General features: G+C 50.4%; 1 protein-coding gene and 1 long non-coding RNA gene across 2 annotated transcripts; one reads left to right on the forward strand and one right to left on the reverse strand.

Annotated features, from left to right (window-relative positions):
- Positions 1 to 916: 916 nt before the first annotated feature.
- Positions 917 to 4,768, forward strand: LOC122375416. The gene is made up of 4 exons (XR_006255388.1): positions 917 to 1,829; positions 2,089 to 2,226; positions 2,497 to 2,638; positions 4,630 to 4,768. It is a non-coding gene; the product is annotated as an uncharacterized LOC122375416 (long non-coding RNA).
- Positions 2,795 to 7,633, reverse strand: LOC122375414 (membrane-bound transcription factor site-2 protease-like). The gene is made up of 7 exons (XM_043354790.1): positions 7,549 to 7,633; positions 7,001 to 7,261; positions 6,328 to 6,618; positions 5,916 to 6,019; positions 5,246 to 5,492; positions 4,607 to 4,790; positions 2,795 to 4,104 (listed from the first exon to the last, which is right to left on the reverse strand). Exons 2-7 carry the CDS (start codon positions 7,073 to 7,075, stop codon positions 3,500 to 3,502), a joined length of 1,506 nt encoding a protein of 501 aa, XP_043210725.1. The 5' UTR covers positions 7,076 to 7,261; positions 7,549 to 7,633; the 3' UTR covers positions 2,795 to 3,499.
- Positions 7,634 to 12,281: the final 4,648 nt, after the last annotated feature.

Genomic DNA, 12,281 nt, shown 5'->3' on the forward strand with positions numbered 1-12,281 from the left:
GGTCCAACCTCGGCACGACGTCGGCTGGATGTCGGATATGCCCGCATGTTCCGACGTCCAGCCGAGGTCCAGCCGACGTCGGGCCGACGTCGGACCGAGATCAATTGCTGAGGTCTAGCCGACGTCGGGCCGACGTCGGGGCGACGTCGGTCCGACATCGGTCGCTGTTTTGACCGTTAAAATAATACAAAATACATGTTTCATGTTTCATAAAGAGCTTCTGTATTCAAAATATCCTCAGGAAACTCAAATCTTCCTCTCCTCCACGCCGCAACCCCCTGATCCGGACTGGACGGGAAACTTTATCCCATTTGGGATTGCCCGTAAGCCGAGCTCGCCCGTAGCCGGGTGCGGTGAGTGCTTGGGGGCTGCTCGGCCTATACTTTGGTCAGGCTCAGCCCCGGCAACTCACCAGGGCCGGGCCCAGTTCATATAGAAAGGCCAGTCGGCAAGTGTCACTTTGCCAAAGTGCCACTTATCAAAGGGACACTTTGGGCAACGTTGGTGCAGGTGTGTAAGAGTGGCTATATGAATCCATTGTGGGGTCGCCCTTTCCAATAAGTGTCACGTAACAGCAATGGGACCAGGGACTCTATATGAACTGGACCCAGGGTGCTCGCCAAGAAGACCAATGTCTCCATCCTATGACCCTTCCGGCTCTGAAATGGTCTTGTCAGACCGAAGGGGCATAACCCAACAAAACAGACCTAATTCATTAGCTGGCTGCGTGGTGCAGTGGTTAGCGCACTAACCATGCGTTCGAATGACACGGGGTTCGAATCCCATCGCCGGCTGATGCTTTTGGCGTGTTGTCCCAGTAAACATGCCGACGTCGGCGACTGGGGGGCTCGAATCCCGCCGCCGGATGATATTTTTGGCGCGTTGTCCCAATAAACATGCCGACGTCGGCCCCGTCGGTCCAACGACAAACGATCTCGTCAACCTCGGCAAACGATCTCGGCCCGACGTCGGCTCGACGTCGGCTGGACTTCGGGTGGACGTCGGAACATGCGGGCATATCCGACGTCCAGCCGATGTCGGGCCGAGGTTGAACCGACGTTGGGCCGACGTCGGGCCGAGCCTCGGCCCGACGTCGGGCCGACGTCGTCATGTTTACTGGGTCCCGACCTCAAACCTGGGTCCTGACCCGATCTGTGTCCCTGACCTGACCTGTCATGACCTTACCTGTGTCCCGACCTCAAACCTGGGTCCTGACCCGACCTGTGACCTCACCTGACATCCCTGGTGGGCTAACAACCCGTCTCAGAAGTCAGACCTGACGGGGTCGAGTACCTACCACCCACAGGCAGCGGCGTGTTGTATGAAATGGGTGCATCACGTCTGGTCGGCCTCAGGTAATATTGATTTTTATTTATAATTTTAGTGTTTATATTTTCATTGTAATGTGTTTAGCGCTACTCTTGTAGAAAGTTGGGACACCTTGTCAAATAAACTATTTTTAATACTCTTGGGTAATTATGGGTGTCACATTTCTGGCGCTCTATTGTCGATTAGTTGCGCAGTGTTGTTTTGATTATTGCGCTGTTTGGAGACGAGTGGGGATGTATTTTCGATGAAAATAAGCTAAAAAGTACTTAACCTGACAGTAATTGACCTGAGCTTGAGCTGGTAAATGGTAATAACGTCTTGGCTACTGAATCTACATCGATTGATGTAAAATGCACAAGAGACCGAGGGGTGAAAAGATGTGAAGTGGTGCCTGAACCTGAAGTCAAAGTCTTACAGAGGCAGACCGGAGCATTTTCTTTTTTTATCAAGTATCTAACCCAAAAATGAGGTCAATCAACAATGCAATGAGCTTGAAAAAGGTATGTCGTTAGATCACCTAATATTGTAATGCACCATTGATTTGCCTCAGGATATCTGGCTTACGTTTTCAGCACAAAGTCTGCATGAGTATGCCCTCAATTTCGTCCTGACTGTTTGAAACATTGAAAATTAAATGTGCTGTTTGGCCTCTTGGAAAGCTGGCTAGATTATTTGGTACCTATTTATCATATTGTTATGCTAGCAGGTTCCAAATTTGCAGTTCTATCACCTCATTTAGGATCCATCTTTTATTTTCAGTTCATGCTGCGGCAGGAAGTCCTGACTCTCTACAGGTCCATTCTGAGATCCATCAAATCAGTCCCAGAACAGGACAGGGCCACAATGAAGGCATGGGTCCGAGAAGAGTTTGAGCTGCATCGGTCTGTTCAGGATGAGGTGAGCCACGATGCACCATTACTAATCCACAATATGTTGTACTGAAATATTGAACTTAAGTATGTTCAAGGTAAAGCTAACAGAAAGCATCTCTGTAACCAGGGATGTGATTACCTTGCATTGATTCATTCTCCAATTGTCAGCAAAACAAAATGTGGGAGGAGTGTGCTCAATGCTTACACTGTGCTTATTGCAGTCAAATAGGCTAAAGTCACCTTAACTATTGCTGAAGGTGATGAGGAAACTGGCAGACCTGTTGTTTTATTGCAGGCGCTCATCAAACAGCATTTAGCTCGTGGCAAAAAGACATTCAAAGAGCTCCAGCAAGCAATGAATCTTGCATCATCCTGACAAGTTTTTAGCAGCCAGCTCAACTGTTGCTCCTGTTCATCTACTACTTGAATCTACTTTGGTGAGTCAGGTTATGGATGTCTTGCAGTTTAGTATCAACTCTCAATCGCCATGACGGCGCCAGTCGCCCAATAACTATGTCGCTCGCAGTCGCGCGGAGGTCGATGGGTAAATACCCGCCATATCCCCACAAAACCAGGAATTGAAGCAGAGTGACTCAAAAATATACATTCACAAATATTATATTTGTGCTTTATGTAACAATGCACGGATATCATCCACTGTACGCACACTGCACACTACGCACTAACAACCGTACATGCCAGCGCATGCACAATGCACATTACCCGCGGGGACTCCCAGTTGAAGAGCTAAAACGTCGGCTCGCGGAGCCGAGTGTCATGTTTGACAGAGTGCACTGGCATAACCGGTGGTGTCGGTACGGGACTATGACGGGTCACCGATCGGCAGTCGGAATGAACTGGCAATCCTAACAGCGGCTAGAAGGCTATCTAACAAATAGCGATCTCCAAGCGCCTGCCCTCGACATTAGAAGCGGGACTGGACATTAGCCAACAGCTGCCTGAAGCATTCCAATCAACGAAAGTGCATTGACAAGCGCCCTATTTCAAATATGAGATCACTTCTATATCACCCATCACAGCAGAGGTTATGATAATTGACAGGAGGAAGCAGGGAATCACGCCCATAAAGTGCGTTATGAGTATAAATGCCGAAGGGCCACAGTGCATCATTGAAGCATAATCAGCTTTGCCACCCGATTGGTGCCTGGCGAAATGACAGTGCATAGTTTGCCCTGCCATCACTTATTGCGACGAGGAAGCACCCAGAGTATAACTGTAACAACGCTTCAACGAGTTCTTCTCAGAAAGCACCACAAGGACTCGTGGTTCCGCTGAGCTCAGGCCGCCCTGAAGACGCTGCGCAGCCCGAGCACCACGTTGGCGGCCAGCAGCGCCGAGCCGGCCAGCACCCCGACGCGCTCGATGGTGGCTCTCCTCCGGCGGGAGACGCGGCCGCCGAGCGCGGCCTCCAGCAGCGCCGCCCAGATCCACTGGCCGTCCAGCGCGAAGCAGGGCACCACGTTCAGCACGGCCAGCGCCGCGGAGAAGGAGAGCACGTAGTGCGCCAGCGTCTGGAGGCGGCGCGGCGCGGCGGCCGGCAGCGGCCACCAGCGCGGCTCGTGGTCAGACACCGCCGCATCCGCGAACACCGTGCCCGGCGCGCCCAGGAACAGCACGGCCGGTCCGGCGCGCCGCCGCAGCGAGAGCAGCCGTACGGCCGGCTCCAGCGCCGGACGGAAACAGCGCGCCGGCTCGCCGCACGAGGCCGTGGTCTGGCAGCGCGCCGGGCCGGAGTCGAGCACGGCGCGCGCCGGCAGACACGAGACCGGCGGCGCCGTCCAGTCGGGCGTGCCGTCGTCGCCGACAAACTCGAAACACAGGTGCGAGCTGCTGTTGGAGGCGTCGCAGCACTCCACCAGGCCCGTGTCGTCCCGCGCGTACGCTGGAATGGGGGGGGGGATCGTCAGATGCTGAGGTTGCTGAAGAGCGTCAGTTGCTGAGCACCCTCACCAAAAACAAATCAGGGCAAAGCGCTGATATTTGTTCCCATTGATGTGACTAACTGAAAGACGCAGTTCTCGGTCGTTCGTTTAACGATGCTGATATTCAGATGCTCACTCTCAGTTACTCTTACGCAGCGAGATATTTGGAATTTAAATGGTGAAAGGTGTTGTTCCCTCTCTTCAACGTCATTCCCACGGCATGAAGTTGCGTAATTAAGCATGTGCTATATGTCCGCTCATTTCCCATTTACAATGCTAAAAAATGGTCCAAATCTCCTACCTGTCACCCACATGTGTAACAATATCGAAAGCACGAGGTGTGATTGTCGCGGTGCTCACAATGATGTATGTTCTCTAGTACTTACGATATTGTGTGGTGTCGTCCGCCTATCCTGGTGCTTACAATATTGTGTGGTCTCGTCGGCCTATCCCGTTACTTACGGTGGTGTATGGTCTCGTCGTAGGTGGCGCTTAGGTCGGTGGAGACGCAGTAGCCCGTCTGCGGCTCGGAGGCTGCGCGCGCCAGACAGGAGAGCCAGTCGCGCCGCGAGCGGACCGGGCACTCGTTCACGGCCGTCACCAGGTCGCCGGCCGACAGACCGGTGGCGCCGTGCAGCGGAGAGTCCTGCAAACACGGCCGGGAACGTCACCAACAGACAGAGAGGGGTAAGGGCGGGTGCGTGCAGAGAGGGAGTAGAGAGGGTGCGTGCAGTGATCAGAGACGCACAGAGACAGTGCGAGTGTTTTAGCTTGAAGTCAGTATTTATAGTTGTTATACAGCTGTGTGTGCCTTGAATACCTGGTCAAAGTGCAATACATGTGAGAAAGATAATGGTGTAAACTTTGCGTATTTTATGGTACGTCAATCCTTCAACAGATTTAACTGACATCGAAGTCGAGGACGCCTGGGTGTTGCAGAGAGCTGTCATGTGTTAACCCTGACCAGCTACTGACCTGATAGACGCTGTAGACGCCTCCGTCCTGTCCTATACTGACCTGATAGACGCTGTAGACGCCTCCGCCCTGCCCGATACTGACCTGATAGACGCTGTAGACGCCTCCGTCCTGTGCTATACTGACCTGATAGACGCTGTAGACCACAGCGCCCTGCCCCACCCTGTACAGGGGCGCGGTGAGCAGCGGCAGAGCGGCCAGCAGGGCGGCCGCCGCCGCGCACAGCACCACGTTGTGCCAGACGCCGGCGCAGAGCACGCGCAGTCGGCGGAGCGGCGGCAGCGCGGAGAGCGCCTCCGAGCAGACGTCCACGAACGCGGCCGGCAGCACGAGCACCAGCAGCAGGCCGGAGCCGAACACACGCACCTGCTCACTGACGGAGCGAACGGGAGGGGGGGGGCGTGAGGGAATGACTGACGGGAGCCGACAGCGCGTCGTGGGGGATTTACCACCGGGGACAGGCGGTCAGTGAGGACGCAAAACGACGCAACACTTTTTAATGACGCTGAATAAGGTAAATATCGTTACTCTGACCTCTCTTCCTATAAAACAGCCACCGATATAAAAATTAGTTATCTGTGGAAATGCCCCTTTCGTCGCTTCCTAGAGGCCTAGAGAGGCCGTGCAGATGTTTTTTTTTCATTCTTCGACCCGGAACATAAAATGGACTCGTCTGCCGAGTTCGGGGTAAGGGGGCGGCATTAATCGGTAGACTAGACACTAGACAGGGCTGACGGACCTGTTAGGGCGGACCTAACAAAGGCTCTCCCGCACCGCTATCAATGACGGCGCTCACCGGACGGCGGCCACGGCGTGTCCGCACTCGTGGTAGACGCTGCACACCAGCAGGGTGATGACATAGTAGGGCACGTCCTCGGCCGGCAGGTTCACGCCCGGCAGCTGACGGACGGGGGACAGGGGGCGTCAGAGAGTACGGCGGGGTGATGCACCGCAGCACCGTTAGCGTTAGGCCGGAGACAGGGCGAAACGGTACAGTGAAACATCGACCATGGCGAACCATGGTGAAACATGGCGACCGTTGTCTTTATATGCCATAAAACTGCGGACAGTCAACGGTGTGCTGCATTTTCTCGAAATATGTCCCATTTTTTCGATGCTTGGATTGCTTCCGACACCACCCTCCCTGCCAGCTCCCTCCGGACTCCGGTTCCTCTCTCCCGCTCTCTCCTGCTCCCCGCCCCACTCACCACGGGCTCCAGTACGAAGGCGGGCGGCGCCGCGGTGGCCGCCGCTCCCTCGGCGGCCGCCGGTCTCAGCAGCGAGTGTACCGTGTGCAGCAGCAGCAGCACGGAGGGCACCAGCAGCGCGCAGGTGACCCACACCCCGGCAGAGAACCAGAGCCGCGCCAGCCGGCCGCCGCCGCCGCCCCACCGCTGGAACGGCCGGTTCAGCGCGCGAGTACTCCACTTGAGCTGCAGCGGACGGACCGTGACGCCGGAGGCCTCCAGCAGGTTCAGGTACGGCAGGTGCAGGCAGGACTGAAATCGGGGGCGGGCAGGACTGAAATCGGGGGCGGGCAGGACTGAAAACGGGGGCGGGGAGGACTGAAATCGGGGGCGGGCAGGACTGAAAACGGGGGACTGCTCACCAGTAGCTGGAGTTGCTGTGAACTAGAGGCTACCAGTAAGATCAGTTGTTGACAAAGTGTACAGTTACAGAGTGATTTCAATCCATCAAGCTTTTATCTTAATTAATAGATGCTAAGTGCACCTCTGGATTTTCAATGATAAAATATAGCAAAACAAAGTATCTGTTCTTCAAATGAAACCATCGAACTGCCATTGCAATGGAACCCATCAGCATCTCCAAGGTGAAGGGATTTGCATACAATAAAGAAAATTAAGCATCAAGCTGGCTTACCTTGAGCACTGTGTCCGTTACATACAGCACGACATGGACCAAAACAATGACTAAAATCACCCAGTATGAAGCCATTTCCACAATTATTGATGGTACCAGTAGAACAGTGAACTAGTGACGTTGCCTACACTGTGTGTACCATTTGATAAATGATCTCATAATATTGCAACATAAATCAAACTACAATGCATGCTTCAGATTATGCTTCTTTGATCTTATTTATGTAGCCTTTGATGAAAAGTGGAATGGTTCAAATGCAGCCTGAAAACGACAAAGTGTCATGTTTATCTTCCACTGGTATGGATATTTGACACCTGACTGTTTGCATGAGATGTTAAACCAAGTAGGACATGCATGGCATACAAATAAGTGGCACATTTCTAGTGATTTGGATTGAGGACATTGGCCAAATGGCACTATGCCATATAGGTTAGGTAGGTACTTCAGCACTCTCAAATTTTGAAATTGAGAAAGTGTCTTCAGAACAATTGAATTGTGGAAGGCATAAATAAATATATGGCATTATGAAAATATAGGAGGATAGGCACCTTGACCAACCCCCAAATTCCCTCTGTAAAAGAATCCCCTTTTGCAATCAACTAATAGGCAAGCTAATATTATTTATAGTTATTTATAGTCACCGTGGCTAATATGACTTTTTTTTTTTTTTTTTTTTTTTTTGCTCGGTCGGCCTAGTGCCATACCCGAGCAGGGGGCAGTTACTCCGGCAATTTTCGCCGGGCAGCAAGTCTTACGTTAAACCGGTTTATGTGAACCCGGTAGCAAAAACAACGTGGGATCCTATCTTAATGTGGAATCAAAGCTAAGGGAGGTACTTACGTGTATAGCCAAAGAGCCGAGATGTCTGGAGTCGCAAACACAACAGTGGGAATGACTTTTATTAACAATACATAATAGACATGAACACTTGTGAGCTGGTGTCAGTGTAATGGAGCCGGGAAGCTTTCATCGCACTGACAGAAGGTATAAGACCTTCTAGGCTCCAGCCCCCCGGCGGGGCCTTGTTGTGGGGTGTAATGGTCGGGAGAAAAAGTCCTAAATAATAAAAAACCCGACGCCTAACGCAAAGGGCAAAAACCTCGCACCTAAGCCAAAACGGCGCGAGGGAAAAAGCCCTGTAACCGCGATTAATTAATGTGTGAGTTTGGGGGTGAGCCGGGAGACGAGGGCTCTGATTAGCGTTTTAGGGGCGGCAGCCGCGGCCCTAACACGCTAAAGGCTCTTGATGATCCGAGCGTCGGCGAGAAAGACGAACAGAAGGTCGTGGATATCCGGATGAGTGTCGCCCAGGAGAGTCGGAAGGTCGAGAGAGAGTCCATGTGTGTTAATGTATTGTACTATATGTCTGCGGTGTTGGTGTAGGTGTGGGCAGTGGAGGAGGAAGTGTGAGATGGTGTAGCGTGGGTGGTCGCGGCAGTGGTGACATATGGGTGGAGGTGCTCTGTCCAGGATGTAGTTGTGGGTGAGTTGTGTGTGGCCGAGCCGGAGCCTGGCTAGGACTCTCTCTTTGATCCTTGTGTTTTGATGGGAAGAGTAGAAATGGCAAAGTTTCGGTTTAATGGAGAAGAGATGTGGTGTATGATCATCTATCCAGCATTTCTGGCGGTATCTCTGGAAGGCACGGAAGAGCGAAGACAGAAAATCCGGAAGGGGGAGAGCGAGATGATTTCGAGGTGGGAGATGAAGACCTTCTTTGGCTAGCTTGTCCGCTTTTTCATTCCCCTGTATTCCAACGTGGGACGGAATCCACAGGAGAATGACGTGTTTGTTTTCATCGGTAAAGCCAATAATCATCTTTTTTATTTTATAAACGATTTCGTTTTTTTCCATTTTTCTGTGAGCTATTGCCTTTACCGATGAAGCTGAGTCTGTGCAGATCACAGCCTTTTCTATGTTTTTCGATGAGACATATTTGAGTGCTGAGTGAATGGCTATCAACTCAGCACTAAATATGCTATGGTCGTCGTGTAGCCTACTTGTTTTGTTATGATGGTCAGATGTGACAGCGGCTGCCGTCCTCCCGTCACAAACTGAACCATCTGTATATATGTATGCATAGTCTTTATGTTCTTCTTTATGCTCATAGAAAAGTTGAATGCTTTCTTCTTTTGTGACTTTTGATTTTGCCTCTGCGTACAGGAATGCAATATTCTCTATGGCTGGCAGAAAGAAAGAAGAGATGGGTGGCCGATGAAAAATAGATGGAAAATCCAACTGGAAATCACTGAGTGTCCTTTCTATGCGATAGGCGATTATCGGGTATTTGAGTTGGGCCGTTGTGGGAGGGTCGTCCGTATATCGATTGGAGACAATGCGGTGCGAAGGCGAATAAGGGGACAAGAAAGTGCGCGCATAGAAGCGAAGGAGTTGGAGTTTACGGCGGTGAGAGAGAAGAGGAATATTACATTCTGCGTGGAGAGCCTTGATATTTGTGGTGCATTGGGCTCCTGTAACTATACGCAGGGCCTTATTTTGTATAACTTGAAGTGATTCGATCTGATTAGAAGCTATATCATCAAATAGAAAACTGTTGTAATCCAGGATAGGACGGATTAGGGAAGTGTATAGGTTAAGGAGGGTGCTGCGATCAGCACCCCAATCCTTTCCTGCTATACACTTAAGTATGTTGAGGCGCCTAGTGCAACGCATTTTAACGTCTTCAAAGTGATGTTTAAAGGAGAGTCTACTATCTAGTGTGATGCCGAGGTATTTGAACGTTTTAACATATTTGATAGTTTGGTTCTTTACTTTAAGTTCGGTATCAAATTTAAAACGGGACTTATGGGAGAATATAAGTGCTACTGTTTTGCTGGGCGACAAGACTAGGCCCCATTTATCGCACCAGCTATGAATATCCTCCATTGCGTTTTGAACGGAGGCAAAAGCCGAGTCAATGTTTCTTCGCGTTACCCAAATGGCCACATCATCGGCGAAAATAGAATGCTTAAGGCTACTAGGTGGGTTTTGAAAAAGGTCGTTAATCATAATAAGGAAAAGGGTTGGGGAGAGGACACTGCCCTGAGGGAGGCCGTGATCCTGATTAAGATTGGGAGAAAATGTGTTACCGCATCGTACGTTAAATGTTCTATCTTTGAGGAAATTAGAGATATAATGGGCCATGTGGCCGCGAATACCTGTCTTATGAAGTTTGATCAGAAGGGCTTGTTTATTTACTTTATCAAAGGCGTTTTGAAAATCAATGAAAACTGCAAATGTATACATGTCATTTTGGAAGCCCTTCTGGATGTCATCAATGAGGTGGACTATATTGTCTGCCGTGGAGCGGCCGGACCTAAATCCTGTTTGATGTGGAGAGAGGAGGTAGTTACCTTCTAGATATGCCCTAATCCGTCCATTGACCATATGTTCTGTCAATTTAGCAGCGCAACTGGTTAGGGATATAGGTCTATAACTAGAGGGGGAGGAGGGTGGTTTGGAGGGTTTAAGGATGGGGACGATGGTACTGTTTCTCCAGCTCTCGGGGTACAAATTGTTTTCCCATAGATTATTGATTACTATCAAAAGGTTTTCAAGGCCGGATTCAGAAAGGTTTTTGAAGAAAGGATAGGCTATCTGATCCGGCCCTACCGACGTTTCACCACATCGAGATATGGCGTGTCTAAGTTCGAACAAGTCAAAGTGCTTGTTATAATTTTCAGTATTTGCTGAGTCGAAGGAGAGGGTGTCGAGTGTTGTGTTAAAGCTGTCATGTTGTACTTGTGTGTATTGTTGAGCAGAAGATATTCGTGCGTAATGTTGGGCGAATTGTGTCGCAACTTGAAGGGGAGTGGTGTAGTGGGTGTTGTTAATGTAGAGATGAGGAATTTTGTAAGTTGTGCTGCGCCTTGTCGAAAAAACTCTAATTAGCGACCAGATTTTAGAAAGGGGAGTAAATCTATTAAAGCTGTTAGAGAAGGAGTGCCATCCTTCTTGCTTTGCTTTAAGTATTATTTGTGAAGCATCATATCGGGCCTTCCGGAGGGCATTTTCATGGTAATCGCAAATACATTTGTTAAAGACTCGTAAGGCACGCTTCCGCAGAGCTACAGCTCGATTGCAGTCAGCGTTCCACCAAGGGGCAGCTTTGTTTTCACGTGGGGGGTGGGTATGGGGAATATTTTGGTGAGCAGCAGCGAGAATCACGTTTAAAAAGGTGTTGATGTCAGGGGGAGGGGTGGGAGTGTGTTCATCTATATGTTTTTGAAAGGAGGCCCAATCAGCTTTCTTAAAGTTCCAACGAGGAAGAAATGTAAAATTGGCTTGTCCTGAAGGGACATTAAGTTGATAGTGAATGGGATAATGGTCGCTAAACAATGTATCATCTCCGACGTGTTGAGTAAAAGTGTCGCGGTGTTAGTGTCTGTGAAGGCCAAGTCGATGACGGAGTGTATGACTTGACCTTGGTTGCTTCTGGTGAAAGTGGGTGTGCGGTTGTTAATGCAAATGAGATCAAGTGAATCCATTATCTTATCAATTAGTGTTCCGCGCGCGTTGTTCGTTGTTGAGCCCCAGGATCTGTGGTGGGCATTAAAATCTCCTAGTATTAGGCAGGGGTGGGGAAGCTGGACAAACAATTGGCGGAGTTCAGAGGAGGAAAAGCGGTGGCTTGGGGAAAGGTACAGGGAAAGGATGGCAAGGTCATGTTGCGCTATTTTGACTTGAGCTGCGACCGCGTTAAGCGTGGTGCGGAGCTGAATTTCGTGGTGCAAGAGGTTATTAGCAATATAAAGGGCCGAGCCGCCTCGGCGGGGTTTTTCATTTACGTTATTTGTATATAAAGTATATCCACGTATGTTAAAGTTGTAATTAGAGGAATCTGAGTCCAGAAAATGGGTCTCCTGAATGGCGGCTATCAACGGTTTTTTATTTAATATATAGTTTTTGAATTCGCCCCAGTGGCTCACTAGAGAGGAAGTGTTCCACTGGAGGACGAATTCATCAGATCGATGCATGTTTTATGTGTGTTGAGTGTTAAACAGATTTTTCACGAGCAGCCGCCGCTGCGGCTCTGGTCTTCATCCCCTCTGACGGGGTTGGGGACGGGGCGCGTGTCGTGGCTCGCGGATGCTGAGTGTCTGCGTTTACATGCTGGCTCGCCGCTGGGGCGGCCTCATCCGTCTCTAAGTCAGCGGGCGGAGAGGCCACCGGACCCACGATAGTAGAGACGGTCTCTGTGTCAGAAACGTCTGAGTCCGCCCCTGTGTCCACGATACTGTCGACCCATGACTCCATCACCATGTTGCCGGTGCTGTTTGGAACC

This window comes from Amphibalanus amphitrite, unplaced genomic scaffold, assembly GCF_019059575.1.
Source record: "Amphibalanus amphitrite isolate SeventyFive unplaced genomic scaffold, NRLGWU_Aamphi_draft 001835F_arrow, whole genome shotgun sequence".
Lineage (NCBI taxonomy): Eukaryota > Metazoa > Arthropoda > Thecostraca > Balanomorpha > Balanidae > Amphibalanus > Amphibalanus amphitrite.

Bases quoted from the DNA above. Each gene is read 5' to 3' on its own strand.
- LOC122375414 (XM_043354790.1), bottom strand. From the start codon at position 7,075: ATGGCTTCATACTGGGTGATTTTAGTCATTGTTTTGGTCCATGTCGTG. The intron at 4,791-5,245 runs GTCAGTATAGCA...CCGTGTTTGCAG, and splicing joins TGGTCTACAGCGTCTATCAG to GACTCTCCGCTGCACGGCGC. The intron at 4,105-4,606 runs GTAAGTAACGGG...CCCCCATTCCAG, and splicing joins CGACGAGACCATACACCACC to CGTACGCGCGGGACGACACG.